The sequence below is a fragment of the Terrapene carolina genome, unplaced genomic scaffold (assembly GCF_002925995.2).
Source record: "Terrapene carolina triunguis isolate 2854851 unplaced genomic scaffold, T_m_triunguis-2.0 Scaffold138, whole genome shotgun sequence".
NCBI lineage: Eukaryota > Metazoa > Chordata > Testudines > Emydidae > Terrapene > Terrapene triunguis.
Window position 1 is genome coordinate 6,315,289 of NW_020664489.1, and position 22,584 is coordinate 6,337,872.

General features: G+C 45.4%; 1 protein-coding gene across 7 annotated transcripts in view; it reads left to right on the plus strand.

Moving 5' to 3' along the window:
- The window catches only part of ZMYM2 (zinc finger MYM-type containing 2), a 189,407-nt gene that overhangs the window by 44,721 nt on the left and 122,102 nt on the right, over window positions 1–22,584 (plus strand). For all 7 annotated transcript variants that reach the window (XM_024216997.2, XM_024216980.2, XM_024217026.2 and 4 more), the window contains one exon: window positions 12,004–12,289. In XM_024216997.2, coding sequence (XP_024072765.1) covers window positions 12,004–12,289 — 286 coding nt within the window. The remainder of the gene's footprint in view (window positions 1–12,003; window positions 12,290–22,584) is intronic.

Consider the following 22,584-nt stretch of genomic DNA (forward strand, 5'->3'; position numbering starts at 1 on the left):
AGAATCTGCTCAATCAATGAGATGAAGTGTATACAGAAGTAAACTTGTCTTGGATTAGCAACTAGCAAACAAACTGAATTCCTGCCGCCGCCCCCCCAATACTTAATACTTTGTGTATAACTACCTAATCTTTCAAAAAGACAATGCACATTTTTATGTGTAACTGACTTGAGGTGCATGGAACCCAGTGTGCGGTCAAGGTGGCATGTGTGCACCTAGATAATTAGTGCACATTTGTTCATGGACTTAATATTTGAGCCAAACTTTTGTTTCTGAAGTTCTGTGGCTAGTATTATGCATCAAAGCCATTTTCCCTCAAAGTGGAAAAGCGTTAATTTACAGGTTTTGTTGTCCATGCTCTTTTAATAGTATTTGATATGCAAAAGGATTAAGTGAGAGACCGTAGAATATTAATTGTATCATCATAGCAGCAGCTGGCATTTTAAATTTAAGCTCTGTGAAGTATGTAATTTTTGTTTGTATGATGTCTGGTACATTTGAGGTCTGACCTGCTTGTGGCTTCTAGGTGTTAAGTATTAATAGTTATATGTATGTTACCTTTTAGTGCTACCCGTGCGAAAACTTATATGCTGTTAGGGGTAATTTGTTTTTGTTTAGGACAGCAGGAGTAGCAGTAAACCTTACTTAGCTAATAACAGGTTCCACTAGAAGCAAAATGGGACAGTTGCAACTGCAGTTTTCTAGAGTTCACATTCTGCACAATTTAAGCTTTCACCTAAATAATGAAGCTTTAATCTTACATTCTGAAGATGAAGTTCTCTCAATGTCAGTCAGTGCACTGCTGCCCTATTAAATTAGCCTAGTAGAAAACCATCTCAAATGAAGCCAGTAGCAAAGGTATGAATTCTCCTCATTTCCCTATGGAGGTAATAACTTCGGAGACTAGTTGGGATCATTTCAAAGGTGATCTAAAACATTCAGTTGGAATCCAGATGTATTAGAACCTAGCACAATTTGCCAATATGTTAATTTTATAATTCTCAGATACATTGGTAGCTTCTATCTAGATCTCAACAAGTATCTTGATAGCAGAGTTCTCTAGTTCATGTATCACCAAAACTTACTTTTCAGAGTGTATTAGTACATTTTATAGAGTACTGTAGCAGTATTAATGTAAAACTAAATACTTCTCTCAAAATAAGAGCAAAGGAAATGCTATGTTTCCTGACTAACTTGCAAAATTCATGTCAACTTGACAAGTTCTCTAGTTTGCTGATGGCTCTGTCCATTCTTATGAATCAGTCATATCTACCGTAACAAAAAAGCAAAACTCAAAACTGAAGAGTTTTTGTTTTGTGTCGAGTGTCTCTAGATAACTTGGACGTACACCTCAAGTTTTAACTTTTTTTTGGAAGAATGCATTCCCGTTTTTGTGAAATTTGCTGGTGATACTTGATACGCTAAAGACATCAAAATGCATTGTTTTTTGTGACATTACAAGTAGAAGATATGGGAACTTCTGGTACCTGTTAATAAAAGGCATACAAAAGGCAAAATAATGCCTTTTGTATGCCTTTCAAAACCAGCACATGCTTTTGACCAAGGCACCAGAAAATTTCTCCTTTTACTGCTGGCCCAGAAGGCTTTTTGCATGGCTGCTAGTTTGATTGACAGGTCAGGTGCATACCGAAAATCTGCAAAACATGGAAACTGGTACACTAGCAGTATGAAGTAGAGTGAGTTCTGGCAGCCTGGATTAATGGAGGAGACAAGGTTTCTTTGGGATTCAGTGAAGAGAGCCAACTATGGAAAGGAAGAAGGAAGGTTGGTGCAGAATGGGGTGGGAGCTGAGAGTATGGGAGCTGTATCTGTTGCACTTTCCAAATGTTGCTTGTCTTCTGGAGGGAATAAAAAAGGTCTTTTCTACGCTTGTGGTCCTCACACATGAAAAGAGCACAGTGAAGGGTAAACAAAAATAGGGAGGAGCAGGAGCAGAAAGGACTATCACAGGTAAAACAGGGGAGAGACAGAGCAAGCGAAAAAAGGAACAAGACAAGTGAGAGCAGGAGCAAAAGAAGAAGAAACGAGAGGAGGAAGGAGGGGGGAGAGAGAAGAGAGCTGTAGTGGAAACTACTTTTACAGGAGAAGCAACTGAAACACGGTAGGTGTGGATCTCTTATAGGTTTTATTTACAAAAGTAGGAGAAACATTTTCTGGGTAACTTGTTTCTGCTCTCCTTTTCATAACCCTTTTTTGAATTACGCTCCAGTGAATACTTGTCAGCATTTTATCCGACAAGCTAGGCCTGCCCGATCAGAAATCTGTATACCATGAAGCATTTCAATCTTAAGTATAGCTACCAAGGATGTGTTCCCCAACATCCTGTGGTGCAGGGATAGGGTGGAAGAAGTGGATAGAAGAATCTTACATGCTCTCGGATATTACCATCTACCCTAGTGATTGCTGCGCCTGACTTTCACCATAACTGAAAACTTGGCACAAAGGATACTGTTTCCAGCTACTGGCGTAGTTTTGCAAATCTTATGTCCAACCCCTTGTTGTATTAAGTCCATTGTAACTCTAAAGCAGGGTGATCTTAAGACTTGAAGTAAGTCTATTGTCTCTGGGGAGCAGCCTTTAAAAAAGAATGCTTGAGAGCCATAAGCTCTAGCAGTATCAGTCTGAGCACCCATAAAGCTTGTCACTCCAGGAGGGCATTACAGAAGGCAGAATGTAAAAGAGGATAAAGCAACGGAGAGTCCTGTGGCACCTTTAAGACTAACAGATGTATTGGAGCATAAGCTTTTGTGGGTGAATACCCACTTCATCAGATGCATGTCATACGAAGTGGGTATTCACCCATGAAAGCTTATGCTCCAATAAGGGGTAAGTGACTGTGTGTAGTGTGTGTTTGTTTGTGTTTGGGGGTTACTTGCTGTGTGCTGAGCTTGTGTTTGTCAGTCTGTTTGTTCGTTTGGTTGTTTGAAGGACCGTGTGCTGTGGCTGGCAGTTGGAAGCTGTGAGCTTCAAAGGAAGATCTGAAAGCTAGAAGCCTCTGGTAAGTGGCTGAGCCTTAATCAGTGGGCGGGACATTCACATAGGCCAGGGCTTTATAAAGCAGCGCACAAGTGACCAGGGAGCTTTTGCGAACAGGGGCTGCTAACGGAGTTTCGCAAGGGAGTTTGGAAGGGGAGTGGGAAGGGAGCGGTGGTCCCTTTATTCCCCTTAAAACCTATAAACCAAACTACATTCAAAACTTTTTGCTTAAACAACCCTTTCATTAACTAGGAGACAATGCAGGCAGAAGCCCAGCTGCAGAGTGGGGGCTATCCAGTTTATTGCACTGAGTGCAGCATGTATGATTACCTGCCCTGTGGGCGGGTGGCGTATGTGTGCATTCGGTGCAAGGAGCTCCTGGCCCTCAGAGACCATGTATGGACTTTGGAGGCCAGGGTAGCGGAACTGGAGGAGCTAAGGGAGGCAGAGAGGTATGTTGATGAGGCTTTCCGGGACACTGTAGAATTGTCCCACCTCCGGTCAGACAGCCCCTTTGCTGTTGAGGAGGATGAAAGGCCCAGGGAAGCAGAGCAGTCAACGGGAGCAGAGGGAAACCTTCCCATAGTTGGGACCCTCCTTTCAGATGGAGCTGGGGTTACCTCTCGCACTGAGGTTGCCTCTCCGGGGGAGGGAACTCCAGTTGCTAGAAAAAGGCAAGTGTTAGTAATGGGAGATTCGATCATTAGAAACGTAGATAACTGGGTTTATGATGACCAGGAGAACCGCATGGTGACTTGCCTGCCTGGTGCGAAGGTTGCGGATCTCTCGAGGCATCTAAACAAACTTATGTGTAGTGCTGGGGAGGAGCCAGTGGTCGTGGTACATGTAGGTACCAATGACATAGGGAAGGGTAGGAGAGACGTCCTGGAGGCCAAATTTAGGCTGCTAGGGAAGAGACTGAAATCCAGGACCTCTATGGTGGCATTCTCAGAAATGCTCCCAGTTCCACGCGCAGGGCCAGGTAGGCAGGCAGAGCTTCAAAGTCTCAATGCGTGGATGAGACGATGGTGTAGAGAGGAGGGGTTTACTTCCATTAGGAACTGGGGACACTTTTGGGATGGGGGGAGCCTATACAGGAGAGATGGGCTCCACCTAAACCATAGTGGAACCAGACTGCTGGCACTAAACATTAAAAAGGTTGTAGAGCAGTTTTTAAACTAGGAGATGGGGGAAAGCTGACTGCTGCAGAGGAGCATGTGGATCGGACAGAGACTTCTCTTAGGGGAGAGTCTAATAATAGAGAATCTCTAGGTTATAGTCAGGAGCAGAGGATGGAGGAGGATAATGTAAGGGCCAGATTAGATGATAAACATTCACATAAAAAAGAATCGGACACATCAGAAAAGGGCAGATAAATAAACAGTGACAAGTTTTTAAAGTGCTTGTACACAAATGCTAGAAGTCTAAATAATAAGATGGGTGAACTAGAGTGCCTCGTGATAAAGGAGGATATTGATATAATAGGCATCACAGAAACCTGGTGGACTGAAAGCAATCAATGGGAAATAATCATTCCGGGGTACAAAATATATTGGAAGGACAGAACAGGTCGTGCCGGGGGGGGAGTGGCACTATATGTGAAAGAAAATGTAGAATCAAATGAAGTAAAAATCTTAAGTGAATCCACATGTTCCATAGAATCTCTATGGATAGAAATTTCATGCTCTTATAAGAATATAACATTAGGTATCTATTATAGACCACCTGACCAGGACCGTGCTAGTGATGATGAAATGCTAAGGGAAATTAGAGAGGCTATCAAAATTAAGAACTCAATAATAGTGGGGGATTTCAATTATCCCCATATTGACTGGGAACATTTCACTTCAGGACGAAATGCAGAGACAAAATTTCTCGATACTTTAAATGACTGCTTCATGGAGCAGCTGGTACGGGAACCCACAAGGGGAGAGGCAACTCTAGATTTAGTCCTGAGTGGAGCGCAGGAGCTGATCCAAGAGGTAACTATAACAGGATCGCTTGGAAATAGTGACCATAATACAATAGCATTCAACATCCCTGTGGTGGGAAGAACATCTCAACAGCCCAACACTGTGGCATTTAATTTCAAAAGGGGGAACTATGCAAAAATGAGGGGGTTAGTTAAACAGAAGTTAAAAAGTACAGTGACTAAAGTGAAATCCCTGCAAGCTGCATGGGCGCTTTTTAAAGACACCATAACAGAGGCCCAACTTCAATGTATACCCCAAATTAAGAAACACAGTAAAAGAACTAAAAAAGAGCCACCGTGGCTTAACAGCCATGTAAAAGAAGCAGTGAGAGATAAAAAGACTTCCTTTAAAAAGTGGAAGTCAAATCCTAGTGAGGCAAATAGAAAGGAGCATAAACACTGCCAAATTAAGTGCAAGAATGTAATAAGAAAAGCCAAAGAGGAGTTTGAAGAACGGCTAGCCCAAAACTCCAAAGGTAATAACAAAATGTTTTTTAAATATATCAGAAGCAGGAAGCCTGCTAAACAACCAGTGGGGCCCCTTGAAGATCGAGATACAAAAGGAGCGCTTAAAGACGATAAAGTCATTGAGGAGAAACTAAATGGATTCTTTGCTTCAGTCTTCATGGCTGAGGATGTTAGGGAGATTCCCAAACCTGAGCCGGCTTTTGTAGGTGACAAATCTGAGGAACTGTCACAGATTGAAGTGTCACTAGAGGAGGTTTTGGAATTAATTGATAAACTTAACATTAACAAGTCACCAGGACCAGATGGCATTCACCCAAGAGTTCTGAAAGAACTCAGATGTGAAGTTGCGGAACTATTAACTAAGGTTTGTAACCTGTCCTTTAAATCGGCTTCTGTACCCAGTGACTGGAAGATAGCTAATGTAATGCCAATATTTAAAAAGGGCTCTAGAGGTGATCCCGGCAATTACAGACCGATAAGTCTAACGTCGGTACCGGGCAAATTAGTCGAAAGAATAGTTAAGAATAAAATTGTTAGACACATAGAAAAACATAAACTGTTGAGCAATAGTCAAGATGGTTTCTGTAAAGGGAAATTGTGTCTTACTAATCTATTAGAGTTCTTTGAAGGGGTCAACAAACATGTGGACAAGGGGGATCCAGTGGACATAGTGTACTTAGATTTCCAGAAAGCCTTTGACAAGGTCCCTCACCAAAGGCTCTTATGTAAATTAAGTTGTCATGGGATAAAAGGGAAGGTTCTTTCATGGATTGAGAATTGGTTAAAACACTGGGAACAAAGGGTAGGAATTAATGGTAAATTCTCAGAATGGAGAGGGGTAACTAGTGGGGTTCCCCAAGGGTCAGTGCTCGGACCAATCCTATTCAACTTATTTATAAATGATCTGGAGAAAGGGGTAAACAGTGAGGTGGCAAAGTTTGCAGATGATACTAAACTGCTCAAGATAGTTAAGACCAAAGCAGACTGTGATGAACTTCAAAAAGCTCTCACAAAACTAAGTGATTGGGCAACAAAATGGCAAATGAAATTTAATGTGGATAAATGTAAAGTAATGCACACTGGAAAAAATAACCCCGACTATACATACAAATATGATGGGGGCTAATTTAGCTACAACAAGTCAGGAAAAAGATCTTGGAGTCATCATGCATAGTTCTCTGAAGATGTCTGCGCAGTGTGCGGAGGCGGTCAAAAAAGCAAACAGGATGTTAGGGATCATTAAAAAAGGGATAGAGAATAAGACTGAGAATATATTATTGCCCTTATATAAATCGATGGTACGCCCACATCTCGAATACTGCGTACAGATGTGGTGGTCTCATCTAAAAAAAGATATACTGGCACTAGAAAAGGTTCAGAAAAGGGCAACTAAAATGATTAGGGGTTTGGAATGGGTCCCATATGAGGAGAGATTCAAGAGGCTAGGACTCTTCAGCTTGGAAAAGAGGAGACTAAGGGGGGATATGATAGAGGTATATAAAATCATGAGTGATGTGGAGAAAGTGGATAAGGAAAAGTTTTATTTACTTATTCCCATAATACAAGAACTAGGGGTCACCAAACTAAATTAATAGGCAGCAGGTTTAAAACAAATACAAGGAAGTTCTTCTTCACGCAGCGCACAGTCAACTTGTGGAACTCCTTACCCGAGGAGTTTGTGAAGGCTAGGACTTTAACAGCGTTTAAAAGAGAACTGGATAAATTCATGGTGGTTAAGTCCATTAATGGCTATTAGCCAGGATGGGTAAGGAATGGTGTCCCTAGCCTCTGTTTGTCAGAGGATGGAGATGGATGGCAGGAGAGATATCACTTGATCATTGCCTGTTGGTCCACTCCCTCTGGGGCACCTGGCATTGGCCACTGTCGGTAGACAGGATACTGGGCTAGATGGACCTTTGGTCTGACCCGGTACGGCCGTTCTTATGTTCTAATACATCTGTTAATCTTAAAGGTGCCACAGGACTCTCTGTTGCTTTTTACAGATCCAGACTAACACGGCTACCCCTCTGATACTTGTAAAAGAGGATGTTGCCTAACAGAGCACTGGTGGGGAGGGGAGGAGAGCAACTTGAAGAAATGGAGACTTTGTGACAACATGGGAATGAACCAAAGAAGGGGAGACACCTTTTTTGTGCTGAGATCAGGCTTTAGGAATGGTTTTGAAGAAGGGAAGGAAGGTGGTGGAATACAAGGAAAGATGAAGGAGGAAAAAGTGAGACTCAAGGATGTGAACAGAGTTGGCAGAGAAGGATAAAGTGAATGGAGTGCAAATATGAGGGAGAAAAGAGTAGAATAAAGAAATGAAAGACAAAAGAGGAAGAAGCAAGAAGTCCCATTTTAAGATTAGACACTTACTGTTTCTACATTTTATGATATTTCCCGTGCAGAAAGGAGGGAAGTCCACTTGAAATTTTAAGATGTGAGGGGAATCTCAAGGCCAGCTGCAGCCTTGTGGAAGGGGCTAAGACAGGGGTAGGCAACGTATGGCACGTGTGCCAACGGCGGCGTGCGAGCTGATTTTCGGTGGCACTCATGCTGACCGGGTCCTGGCCACCAGTCCAGGGGGCTCTGCATTTTAAGTTAATTTTAAATGAAGATTCTTAAACATTTTAAAAACCTTATTTACTTTACATACAACAATAGTTTAGTTATATATTATAGACTTATAGAAAAAGACCTTCTAAAAATGTTAAAATACATTACTGGCAAGCAGAACCTTAAATTAGAGTGAATAAATGAAGACTCGGCACACCACCTCTGAAAGGTTGCTGACCCCTGGGCTAGGAGTTGTGAGTGGCAAGTTGGAGTCTCAACCGAAAACGAAGTGTGCAAACCATAGGGCCCATGAAGCATCATTTAAGTAATATTGGTGGTATAGTCGCATATACAGGAATCTTTCCGAGCATGTGCTTCCTTGTTCTGGATGGAAAGGAACCAGTGTGGACTCCTATTCCAATCACGTATGAAAAAAGGGAAAGTGTCAATATTCTGACTGATTGAGGTATTTTCTAGAAATAGATCTGTCAGTCTAAGGTAGTTGACAAAAAATGGAGTCTACATTTGCATGAGTCTCCTTAAACTGTAAGTACTGTGGTAACATATCTAGATTTGTCAGTGGGGCACATTCTTTAAAAAATTTTTTTAAAAATTGTCTGCCAGGTCAAAAAGAATGTTTTTGCACTGCTTCTCCTGTCCTCCCCATAACCCCTCCACTTTGTTAATTGAAGCTTTCTAATAGTCAACTTACATTTAATGCGTCTTGCATGCCTGGGAAATAGGACATCCATGGCAGCTGTCATGACAGACAACAGGGCAGGCAAACATGCAATCTCAAACAGTAACCTGGATTTCCAAACAAGAACATTGGACTCCTCGAGTAGTTAAAGAATAAATTTTAGAGTCCTTGAAACTTTTATCCAAGAATTGCGCAGCACACTTAGTAAAGCTTGATCTTTATGGTCTTTTCTTAGAAATACAGTGCTTTATTAGAAAATATGGCAGTCTTTCATTTGATTGATTGATGGATTCCTTAGAAAACATCAAGAATAGGCTGTAGTCATTTTCTAAAAACTGCGGGGATGAAGAATCCAAAATCTTCGGAATTTACACACAGATTTTTTTTTCTTTTTTGTTTCTATATGGCTATTTTGAGCACCAGCTGTTCTAAGGTGCAAGGAGAGTCACTAAAAATGTTTATGCATGTAAACTAACTTGCTGATACTGGACCAAACGATAGAGATGCCACAGACCTTTTAAGGTCCTGCAGTGCAGTTTGCAGTACGTCAGTGCTTTCAGCTTATAGGTTAGGGTAAATGCCACATTTGCTTTAACTTGGGGACCATGGCAAATATGTTATCTAAGATAAGATTGTTTATACATGCCGGGCTCTAGCATTATTTCTATGAAACATTCATTTAGAAGAATGGAATGACAGGATCAAAAGATAAATTTAAGTGCTCTGAAGTTACTGGTGATAGTTGTCATGTTGTTGGTATTTTAAGTGAAATAAATTGGGTCATTCAAATGTAAAGGAAATACACTTATGAAATTTTTCATACTTAAAATAATACTTCTTACTCTTGGCATCCTATAGAACTTTCTCCATTGTCAGGCCTAAAAACTTAGTTGGTCAAAATGGAAGTTTTAAATTCTGGAGAAATGCCTAGAAAGAGGGTTTTATAGAAGAATAGTTTTGCCAGAACTTTGTCTTCTGAACCTAAGTAAGATATTAAAAATTGAGTTCAGCAGAGACAGGGATGCTATTTTTTTCTTTTCCTGTGGGACAAATTAAATTGTGATACAAACGGCCCTGCAACATATTAAACTATAAAATGACTGTCTAAGAGTGGGTCTGTACTCTGGGATTGTATTGTCCAGAGCTAGGTGGGAGGAGGGGATGCTTTGAGGAGGAGTTTAGGTACTGCAAGGACTTAGACTATTAACTTCTAGGTTCATTGTTCCCTACTGAGAAGACCATAATCCTGAGAACTCATCAGTTTTTGCTATCCTGCAGATTTCCATTGTTCTAATTGATAGCCATTGCCTTGAAATGGGTTTTAGAGTAAAACAGAAATTGCTTCCTATAGGAACCATGATATAGATAAACGTGATGATTGGTATGAATCTATTTTGCCTGTCTTTAATTGTAATACAAAAATCCTTGGGGCCAGAGACTCCGGACTGGGAAACTACTTCAGAAGTTGCAAATCTACTATTTTTGTATGTAATACCAGAAGTTTTAAATCAAAACAGTTTTAGAATAATGTAAATCTCTGTATAAGTGAACTTTCTATCTACAGAAAATCCAGGGTTTTGCTTTTAAAATAAAAACATGAAAAGTATCTTTGATAACAGCCTAAGTCTGATAAACATTTGATTGGTCCAAATTTATAAACCTCTTCAGTAATATTTTAGAAAATGGAAGTTTCTAATAGATGAAATCTTCAAAATGGAAATTCTGCTTTGACTTCTCTGCTTTGAATTTTTAACTGCAATTGGCACGATTTAATATTTGTCTACAGGTTCTACTCCTGGGGGAATTCTGCACCAGTGCGCATGCGCAGAATTCATGTCCCCCGCAGATTTCTTTGTTTCCCTGCAGAAAAATGACTTTCTGACAAGGAAGCAGAGTGAAGCTGCAAGAGCAGTCACACACCATTCCCTAGCTGCGCAGGTACATTGTTTCAGGCACCCGGAGCAGCAGGTGGTGAGGTAAATCACTGCAGGGCTGAGGACACCTCAGCCAGTGGCTCCTACCCAGAGGAGGGATCAGCTGCTAGTCCTGGCTGGGCTGGAGGCAGGAGAGGATGGGACTTCCTCTTCCCCTGCAAGGAGTGGCTGGGGCTGTGTTCTTCCTCCCCCTCCCCACTTCTTGCCCCCATTGCTCCTCAGCTGCAGGGGGAGGGGTCACTGTATGAGGAGCTGCTCTGCCATCCGCCCAACCCCCGTCAAGCCTCACCCCGTATACCCAGAACCCCCCTAGCCCTCCATACCCAAACCCTACCCCACTGAACTTCAACCCCTGCATTTGGAGCCCCCCGCCTCGAAACCCCCACCCCTGCACCCAGACCACCCCCCACTGAGCTCCCTGCACTCAAACCTCCACCCTGATGAGCCCCAACTCCCTGAGCCCCCCCATCGAGACCCCCGACGCCACTCCCAACTAACTTGACTCAGATCCCCAACCCACCAATCCCCATTCCCCCGGCAGATCTCCCTGCAGAGACCCTCACAACCAGACCCCTCTGCTGAGCCCCAACCACTTTTACTTGGAAGCCCCTACAGAGTCCCATTCCCCTTGCACCTGGAATCCCCTCAACGAACCTCTGTGCACCCAAATCCCCACATGTCTAGACCCCCCACTGAGCTGCCTTCACTCAGATTGTCCCACACAGAATCCTCTCTCCCCACACTGAATCCCTCCACACTTGGATCCTGCCTGGTTGAGCCTGCCTGCCCCACACCTAGTGCGCCTGGCGCAGGGCCCCAGGGTGTTTCTGGGGCAGGCCCAGGCCTTGTGCTGTGTCAGGGTCAGGTGCAGCCTCGCCACTGAGTCCGTGTCCCGGGGTGAGGAGGCTGCAGGGTGATCCCCACCTTTGTACAGCCAGTGGCCTGTGCTCCCCACAGCCATGCTGGAGCCTCTGTATTTATTTATTGACAAATAAAACATGCAGAATTTTAAAATGTTGTGTGCAGAATTTTAAAGTTTTTGGCACAGAATGCCCTCAGGAGTAAGGTTCAAATGCCAATTTGCGGACAAACTACAGGTGTGTTAATCACTCTGATTGGTGTCTCCAGGCCTAGGAAATGGGCACCTTGAGATGCTCCCCTGTTTTGGGATTTCCTGTGATGGCAGAGAACAATGCCATTGATCTAAATATACTGACTGAGCATGTTCTTTTAAATTGTTTTACGTATACCTCCAAGATAACCAATTCCCCCTCTTTAAACCCTTTTGTTAGCAAATTATCCTAATATAATCAAATCTGTTTGTATATTGAAAGATGTCTATTCACTTAATTTTCCATGTATTTTGTATTTTTAAGATTCCTGGATATCCCAGTCAGCTTCATTCCCTAGAAATCAGAAACAACCAGGTGTGGATTCCTTGTCACCAGTGGCCTCACTTCCTAAACAGATTTTTCAGCCGTCTGCACAACAACAACCTTCTAAACAGGTTAAAGTCACATGTGCAAATTGCAAAAAGCCCTTGCAGAAGGGACAGACTGCATATCAGCGCAAAGGATCAGCTCACCTGTTTTGTTCCACTGCCTGCCTCTCATCATTCTCGCATAAACCTGCTCCAAAGAAACTCTGTGTTATGTGCAAAAAGTAAGGGATATTTTATTCTTTGTTCCCTTAATACTTAAATGCAAAAATATATACTTTATGATTAAGGAGCATTCTTCTTCGAGTGATTGCTCATGTGTATTCCATAATAGATGTGCGTGCTTGCCATGTGCACTGGTGCCGGAAGTTTTGCTGCTAGCAGTACCCGTAGTTGAGCGCCTTAGCAACCCTTGTAGTGGCGCCTTCATGGCGCGGTATAAGGGGTGCTGCGCGCTCCCCCTCACCCTCAGTTCTTTCTTGCCGCCAGTGAAGGTGCTTCAGAACTGCTCTGCTCCAGGTCTGCTGTAGCTTGTCCCCAAAACTGCTTGTTCGTTCAGTGTATGGTACCTGTAGTTTAGTTTAGTTTTAGCTAGAGTGCCCGGGCCAGAGCATGCCCCGTGCCCCGGGTTTTAAGTCGTGCGACACTTGTAGGCGATCTATGCCAGTGAGTGATCCGCACGCGGACAGTTTACTCTGTTTGGGGGAAACCCATCTCAGCGATCGCTGCAAGATTTGCAAGCTGTTTAAGACTCGGACCAAGAGAGAAAGGGACATCAGGCTCTGGGCTATTCTGATGGCGTCGACGCTGACCCCAGCTCTGGCGTGCCACTCTGAGTCGGCACCGGGTACCGCAGTGTTGGTGCGCGACAACCCTTCGGCGCCATCGACTAGTTGGTACCGCTCCCCGTCCACGGGGCACGCCAAGAAGATTAGGAAGAGGCCTTCTTTGTCCCGGCACTGGAGTAAACCCGGGACAGAGGCTAGACCCATGTTGGGCAATCCTCGATCCCCACCGGCCTCTAGGCCTCTGACTCAAGTCGAGCCTCGGAATAGCCCAGCCCATTCGAAGCAGGCCTCCTCACATGTCCGGATGCCCACCACACTGGAGGATCTGCAGGCGGCTCAGGGTGTTATGTCCATGCTGGTACCAGGAGCACTGCCGATATCGGTCCCATGCTCCAGAGGCAAGCCGCCGCTGGGATCGCCGCAGTCACCCCCGGCTCAGTACCAGTACTGGTCTCGGTCGAGGGAATGTTCCCGCCACCGTTCGGCGCCCAGCATCCGTTCAGGGCAAAGTCCACGGGGATCGCCCTTGACGCCCACCAGGCTGTCTGGTTGGGTTCCGTTTGACCGAGACTCTTGGCACCGCTCCTCCTCAAGGTGCAAACACAGACGGGACCAAGGCAGACGATGCCAAAGGTCCTCGTCTTGGAGAGGTTATCGCAGCCGGTCATGGCATGAACGTCGACGTCGTTCCCGTTCGTCGTCCTGCTCCAGGATCCTGCCACGGCATCACCTCCGCAGCCCCGAGCGTCGATTGCCGGCGTCTCGCCGTCGCAGGTCCGCCCGCCAGAGCTGATCACGGAGCAGCTGTTACCAACAGTACCAGTCCTCCACGTCAGGATTGCGGTCCCGTGGTCTGCATCGCTCCCAGCGCCACCACTCCTCCCAGTCCAGGGACAGCGGCAGGTCGTATGTCAGCCTGGCCTCCCTTCATAGTCATCCATTGCTGGGCCGAACAGCCGGCTTCGCCGGTGCCACAGCAGGTGCAGTGGCCCCGGGCCCCGTGGACAGCCCAATGGTACCAGTGAGCACCGTGTCCCCCGATGCAGTCCCTGGTGGGGGCTTGCTTGGTGGCCGGAGCCTCAGAAGGACCATCGGCCTCCCTCTCCAGACCTCTGAGGAAGGAGTTGGTGGGACGTACATCCTTGGCATCGTGCCCAGAGACCGACCAGGTGGTGAAACCTCCGGCGCCGGTGGCGACACAAAATACCGCGCTGGCCTCTTCACCCTTCCCGGATGAGGCGATTATGGCCCCTCCTCCCTCCGTCCCACAGGAGGACTTTAGGGCCCACCAAGAACTCTCTTAAAAAGGGTGGCATCAAGCCTCCACCTGCAGGCAGAGGAGATGGAGGAGCCCTCGGACTCCCCTCTTTAATGTACTGTCCTCCTCGGCATCAGTCAGGGTGGCCTTGCCTGTCCATGAAGGGGTGGCGAAAATTTCAAATGCCCTGTGGCAAACCCCAGCATCACTGGCCCCCATCTCTAAGAGAGCAGAACGCAAGTATTTTGTACCCACCAAGGGGCATGAATACTTATACACCCACCCTGCTCCTAACTCCCTGTTCGTCGAGTCGGTCAACCACAGGGAATGGCAGGGCCAACCAGCCCCTACCCCAAAAAATGAAGATTCAAGGAGGCTGGACTCATTTGGAAGAAAAATTTATTTGTCCTCGAGCTTCCAGCTACGGGTGGTGAACCACCAGGCTCTCCTGGGCCGGTATGAGTTCAATCTGTGGGGCTCCCTGCCCAAGTTTGAGGACTCCCTCCAGGAGCGCGACAGGAAAGAATACAAAGCGCTGGTAGAGGAGGGCACAGCGACTGCCAGGGCAACCCTGCAGGCAGCTTCGGATGCAGTGGACACGGCTGCCCGGTCCATGGCCTCCGCAGTGTCCATGAGAAGGGCGTCATGGCTCCTGCTCTCTGGGCTGTCCAGAGAGGCGCAGACCTCCCTGCATGACCTCCCGTTTGATGGCAAAGCCCTGTTTGTGGAACAAACGGATACAAAGCTGCATGGTCTGAAAGACTCCCGCACGACTCTCCAGACTCTGGATCTCTATGTTCTGGCTCCGGTTCAACCTAAGTTCAAGCCGCAGACTCCCGCTTAGGCCACCCATTCAAAATACGAGACCGCTTATAAGAAGTCGTGGGACTATAAGAGGCGCCCACAGAGGCAGTCTCGACCTGCCCCCTAGCCTACCTCAGGCGCCGGGGGGTCCAGATCTTCCCCTATCTGGACAACTGGTTGGTCAAGGGCAGCTCCCAGTCGCAGGTGCGGGATCACATGGTGCTCCTTCTGTCCACATGAATTACTTTGGGGCTGTTGGTAAACAACACCAAGTCCATGTTAGTCCTGGTACAATGCATAGAGTTTATCGGGGTGGTCCTGGACTCCTCGTCGGCCAGAGCCTCCCTCCCATCGAACAGGTTCGAGACCCTGAAGGGGCTCATCGACACGGTCACGAGGTTTCCGGGGACAACAGCCAGAGTGTGCCTCCAGCTCTTAGGTCACATGTCGGCGTGCATATATGTGGTCTGTCATGCCAGACTCAGGATGAAGCCCCTCCCAGTTCTCTCACGCCAGGAACAGGATGGACAAAGTCCACACGGTGTCCGAGCCAGGGATCACCTTCCTACGGTGGTGGTCCTCCCCGAGAAACATGCTCTAAGGGGTCCTGTTCAGGGGCAGGGCCCCGTCGCTGGAACTGGTGTCTGGTGCGTCGGACCTGGGATGGGGAGCCCATGTGGGGAACATTCAGACCCAAGGTCTGTGGTCGGCTCAGGATCTGACCCTCCACATAAATGTCAAGGAGCTCAGGGCGGTATGGCTGGCATGCATGGCCTTCCGCTTGCACCTGACGGGCCGAGTGGTCAGGGTCCTCACGGACAACACGGCATTGATGTTCTACATCAACAGGCAAGGCTGGGCCCGATCCTCTGCCGTGAAGCCCTCAGGCTGTGGGACTTTTGTATAGCCCATGACATGTGCCAACAGGCCTTCCATCTGCCAGGCACCTGGAATGCGCGCACAGATCGCTTGAGCAGGGACTTCTCTTCTCAGCACGAGTGGTCTCTCCACCTAGAGGTGGTGCACAGACTTTTCCAAGTGTGGGGAACTCCTCACGTGGACCTGTTCGTGACTCGGCAGAACCGTCGCTGTCCCCGATTCTGCTTTGGGGATGGGGCTGGGATGGGGTACTATCTCTAATGCCTTCCTCCTGTCCTGGTCAAGCCAGTTTCTCTATGCCTTTCCCCCGTTCCCACTGATCGGCAAGGTCCTGGAAAGTTAAAGACGGACAAGGCCCGGGTCCTTCTGATTGCCCCGGCATGGCCCAGGCAGCATTGGTACGGGACCCTCACAGGCCTGGTGGTCGCCCCGCCGTGGCCATTGCCGTCCCGCCCGGTCCTACTCTCCCAGGACCAGGGCTGCTGCCTCCACCCCAACTAGCGGCACTCCACCTCACGGCGTGGCTGATCAATGGTTAGGTAGAGAGGAAATGACGTGCTCAGAAGGTGTTCAGCGTGTCCTCCTAGAAAGCAGGCGGCCCTCCATGCACCAAGCCTACTTGGCAAAGTGGTGTCGGTTTTCCAGATGGGTGGAAGAGCAGGGTGTTTCCCCGGTGGCCGCCCCGATCCAGCTTATTCTGGACTACCTCCTTCACCTTAGAGCCCAGGGCCTGGTGCCCTCATCAGTCAAGGTGCACCTGGCGGCCATATCGGCCTTCCATCCGCCGGCGCAGGGCCACACGTTATTCTCCCATGCTATGACTGGCCGATTCCTTAAGGGGTTGGATCGTCTCTTCCTATATGTTAGGCCCCCAGTCCCACAGTGGGACCTAAACCTGGTGTTGGCTTGTCTCACGGGGCCCCTATTTGAGCCACTAGCCACGTGTTCCTGGTCATACCTCTCGTGGAAGGTGGCCTTCCTGGTTGCGATCACGTCGGGTAGGCGGGTCTCGGAACTCAGGGCCCTGACCTCCGAACCCCCGTACATGGTGTTTCATAAAGATAAGGTCCAGCTCCGCCCACACCCTTCGTTCCTCCTGAAGGTGGTCTCCGCCTATCACATGGGTCAGGCCATTTTTCTGCAGGCCCTCTGCCCCAAGCCCCATGCATCCAGTGAGGAACGCCGCCTCCACACGCTGGATGTGAGACGGTCTCTGGCCTTTTACCTGGAGCGGACTAAGCCATTCAGAAAGTCCTCGCAACCGTTCATCACCTCGGCCGAGCGCATGAAGGGTCGGCCGATCTCCACTCAGTAGCTCTCCAACTGGATCACCTCGTGCATCCGTACCTGTCATGACCTGGCGGGAATCCCTCCGCCATCAATTGTGAGGGCACACTCGACTAGGGCGCAAGCCTCATTGGCTGCCTTTTTAGCCTATGTCCCCATTCAGGACATTTGCAGGGCTGCCACATGGTCTTCAGTTCACACGTTCACTCGCACTATGCGATCGTCTCCCAGACTAGGGACGATGCTGGATTCGGCAGGGCTGTACTCTGTCCCGAGAATTTGTGAATGCCTACCCACCTCCAACAGATATAGCTTGGAATCACCTATTGTGGAATACACGTGAGCAATCGCTCAAAGAAGACAAGACAGTTATCTTTTCCATAACTGGTATTCTTCGAGATGTGTTGCTCATGTCTATTTCACATCCCACCCTCCTTCCCTTCTGTCGGAGTTGTCTGGCAAGAAGGAACTGAGGGTGGGTGGAGCGCTTAGCGCCCCTTATACCGCATCATGGAGGCGCCACTCCAGGGGTCACTAGGGCGCTCCCCTATGGATACTGCTAGGGGAAAAACTTCCAGCACCGGTGCACATGGCGAGCACGCACACCTATTGTGGAATAGACATGAGCAACACCACCAGTTACAGAAAAGGTGACTGTCTTTTTCTAATAACTAAGTATCTGACACTTGTAAGATCTGACCACAAAAATATTTTTCCCCACAAAGTGTAGGGCCAGCTTAAATTTGGTTGAAAATGGCTAATCCTTTATATGTTACCGTTATATGTAACCCTTTATGGTTATAGTATGTCTAGAGACAATCAAGGAAACTACAATACCTCCCCTTGACTGTCAACTCTCTAGTTCAGAATAAGGCAGGATAGGGGAGTTTCTTCTCTTTAAAGATACAAATCAGTAATTTTGGTTTTGTGATTTTTTCATATAAACAGTTTCTAAGAGTTTACAAAATATAGTACAGTAAACAATATGGCATAAATTCACAAGAAAAAATAGTGAAAACATCTTATTATATAAATGCTTCCATTGTGAGAAGGAAAAGGTGAAATCAAGGGGCAAATACGTAGGAGAAAAAAATATTGAGATTTGGAAAGACATGGCAGAGAAACATAGGAAGACTGTTCCAACTACTGGGAGTTATGGGGGAAAGCCCTGGCCTAGGCAATGGCTGGAAGGGAAAGGGAGAAGAGCAATAAGCTGGCAAGCTGTGAGAGGGCCCATTGCAAATATATATAGAAAGTCTTAAAAAGAAGCCTGGGAATTATGAATTCAATCCTGAAATCACTCAGGAGCCAGATAGGTCACTCTTCTCTGTATGTGTAAAGGGGTGGGCACCTGCTGGAGTCTGGAGAACGGGGCCTTGTGGAAGCTATAGAAAGCAGAGTTGAAATAGTGAAGGCATGAATAAGGGCTTGAGGGCGTCATCCCATTTTGGGGTCAAGGCAGTGTAATATGGGCAGTATTACAGAGGTAATTAAATATATTTAGACAGTGTTCTGCATTTTCAATTTTTACCGATTTTCACCGCTAAATTACCTTTTTTTAAGAGTTCTTTTTTTTTTTTATTGATTTACACCCTCATCAGTCCACTCAATATTTTTTTCAGGTACTTATTTTTGTTAAACACTTATGCTTTACATAATTGTTGTGTTCTGCAGCTCTGAGATTGAAGCAGTTACTCAATGTAAAACTCAGAACACACACACACTGGAGGTCAGAAAATCAAACAATGTTAATATTGTGCTATGATTGGCTCACAAAGACATGCTGCCTGCCTATTGTTTTGCGTCTGTTTAGAGCGGCGCTAAATTTAAACAATCAGTCCTCCACAGATAAAGATAGCTAAAGTAAAGAGGTAAACGTGGGGCAAAACCGCAAATCTGTGCCTGAATACCAACAAAAAATCAGTGCTAAGAAATTTTCAAGGAAAGTAAAGACGAGAGTGAAGAGGATGCATTGCGCTACAAGAACTGCAGCACTGAGGTCAACGCTCGCGCTGACAGAATAAAGGAGCACGTCGAAAGCAAGTGACACAAGAATCTGACCCCTGAAGTGTTTGATGCCAAAGATTCTTTTTGGAATGTCATCCAGGTATTGCACTCCTTCCTCAAGGTGAATTTTGCAGCAGACTGTCACAGTTATGCCGGAGTGTTTCAACCATTTGCCACTAAAGATGGAATTTCAAATCTGAAAGGGGAATTAACTATTTACACGAACATGCCTAACCTGACAATATGAAACTGGATGTGCTAGCTTTTTGGGACAGTCGTCAAAACAAACTTCCTGACTTCAGCAGAGTGGCATGGCATGCTTTGAGTGTATCCCCTGGATCTTACTGATGCAGAGCGCTTATTTTTAAAGTTAGACTACCTCCAAGACAGCAAGAGGCTCAACATGAATGAGAATACTTAGAAGAAAATTATGTGAGCATACACAAACCAGGATTTCTGGAAAAACTATTGTCTCTTAGAGAGACACAAAATACCGTTTTGTACATGAAAAAAGTTTCAATTATACTGTAGTAAAATGTGTATATTATGCACGTTTTTCCCCCCAATTTTTATTTTTTTAACCCGATTTCATCCTAGTTTTAATGTCTGGAAAATAAAGAAAAAAATCTCAGAATTTTTTTGTTTTAAATAAAAACTGAAAATGCAGAACACTAGACATAAATAATTAAAGGTCATAGTTCATCTTGAAATTTATTATTGATTCATTACTCAGAATGCCTAAAAGAACCATTGGGGAGCTTAAGAATTGTATACTAGTAACATTAGACTTGCAAAATAGTTATTCTTAGGGCTGTCAAGTGATTTAAAAAATTAATCACGATTAATCGCACTGTTGAATAATAATAGAATACCATTTATTTAAATATTTTTGGATGTTTTCTACATTTTCAAATATATTCAGTTACAACACAATAAAAGTGTACAGTGCTCACTTTATATTTATTTTTGATTACAAATATTTGCACTGTAAAAAGCAAAATAAATAGTATATTTCAGTTCACCTAATACAAGTACTGTAGTGCAATGGCTTTATAATGAAAGTTGAACTTACAAATGTAGAATTATGTACAAAAAATAACTGCATTCAAAAATTAAACAATGTAAAACTTTAGAACCTACAAGTCCACTCAGTCCTACTTCAGCCAATTGCACAGACAAACACATTTGGTTACAATTTGCAGGAAATAATGCTGCCCACGTCTTGTTTACAGTGTCACCTGAAAGTGAGAACAGGTGTTCGCATGGCACTTTTGTAGCCGACGTTGCAAGGTATTTACGTGCCAGATATGCTAAACATTCATATGTCTCTTCATGCTTCAGCCACCATTCTGGAGGACATGCTTCCATGCTGATGATGCTTGTTTAAAAAAAAAAGTTAATTAAATTTGTGACTGAACTCCTTGGGGGAGAATTGCATGTCTTCTGCTCTCTGTTTTACCCACATTCTACCATATATTTCATGTTATAGCAGTCTCAGATGACCCAACCCATGTTTGTTTTAAGAACACTTTCACAGCAGATTTGACAAAATGCAAAGAAAGTACCAGTGTGAGATTTCTAAGGATAGATACAGCACTCGACCCTAGGTTTAAGAATCTAAAGTGCCTTCCAAAATCTGAGAGGGACAAGGTGTGGAGAATGCTTTCAGATGTCCTAAAAGAGCAACACTCCAATGTGGAAACTACAGAACCCAAACCAAAAAAGAAAATCAACCTTCTGCTGGTGGCATCTGATTCATGATGATGATGAAAATGAACATGCATTGGTCCGCTTTGCTTTGGATTGTTATTGAGCAGAACCCATCATCAGCATGAACGCATGTCTTCTGGAATGGTGGTTGAAGCATGAAGGGACATATGAAACTTTAGTGCATCAGGCATGTAAGTATCTTGCGATGCCGGCTACAACAGTGCCATGCGAACGCCTGTTCTCACTTTCAATTGACGCTGTAAACAAGATGTGGGCAGCATTATCTCCAGCAAATTGTAACCAAACTTGTTTGTCTGCACGACTGGCTGAAGTAGGACTGAATGGAGGTTCTAAAGTTTTACATTGTTCTGTTTTTGAATGCAGAAATTTAAGGCACCCCCCGCCCCCCCCCCCCCCCCCCCCCGAGCGGAGTCGGTGCTTGGGGCAGGGGCAGCACGCGGAGCTCCTTGCTGAATGCAAATACCACCAGAACCAATCTTTTGGTTCTCCCTTAGCTCCTGTGATCAGCAAGGCGCACCCTACCTTGCTCCTTTGGATTAACTACAGCAATGGGAGAATCCCTCCCATTGCTATAGTCAGTTGTGTACACTGAAGCGCTACAGCGGTGCAGCTGCAGCACTGTAGCTGTACTGATGTAGTGGTTTAAGTGTAGACATAGCCCTGGTCTTTTAAATTCTCCCCCTAGTCTTCAACTGCTTAGTAAATCTCTGTATTGAAACCAGGGCCTGGACAAAGTTGCCCTTGTTTAACACTTCCTTAGCTTCATGTCTAAACAAGAGTAGAAATCTATGCTACCTATTTTTTTAGTTAGTGATCCTGTATTTTCTGCACTCTCCTCCTCCACCGTCCCCTCTCAGTATCCGATTTACTGGATAAGGAGTAATCTTGCTGCACTGTGTCAATGCCATAGCTATGGGAAAGTTGGCCAGTTTTCCCCCCTAGTTGTAAGATGGCAATACCATCTGTTCTGAGCACATGGAAAAAAGTAGGAAATTTGATGTTGCACGGTGAGTTTAGTGTTGTTTTGATAGAACACGCTGTTAACTTAAGTTTTAATTCAGATTTATAATGGCTGTTTGTAAATTGAGTGATATCAACTGACTTCTAAAAGAAGATGAAATTTAGAGAATCTGGCAAAGATTTGCTAGAAGTGATGTGATTTTGGGTGTTCCCCATAAGACCCCTTAGAGCAGTGGTTCCCAAACTGGGGTTCGTGAACCCCTGGGGGTTCGCAAAATGTTACAGGGGGTTCTCGGGAAAAAATTCCCTAATGGCGGACAGAGCTGTCCCTAGGGACCCCAGACAGCAGGGGGCCAGCAGCCTGGAGCCTTGGACTTCCAAGAGCTAAGCAGATCAAAACAAGCATATCTATCACACTGAGGAGATTTAAACTTCAAGACTCCTTATAAGAAATGGAAAAGGAGGTGGATATTTTTTGCTGTTTTTAAAATTAAATAGGCAGCTAGTATTGTTTTTAAAATTATTATGAAGAACAAGTTTAAGCTTTGTTGTAACGTGCGTTGTTTGCCTGGACTGCTCAAGACCTGAATGCTTGTGTAGGAGGAACTCTTTGAGTTGGCTTCTTAAATACCTTCATGCTGTTTCACATCTGATACTGCTTGATGAAACATAGGAGTCTTGTCCTAGAACAGGCTTATTCAAAGTGATACAAGCTGCAAAAGTGAGAACTTGGAAGAGTGTTGCTGTTTTCATAATGCAATAAAAATACTGTAATTATCAATAATAATTCATAATAAATAGTGTG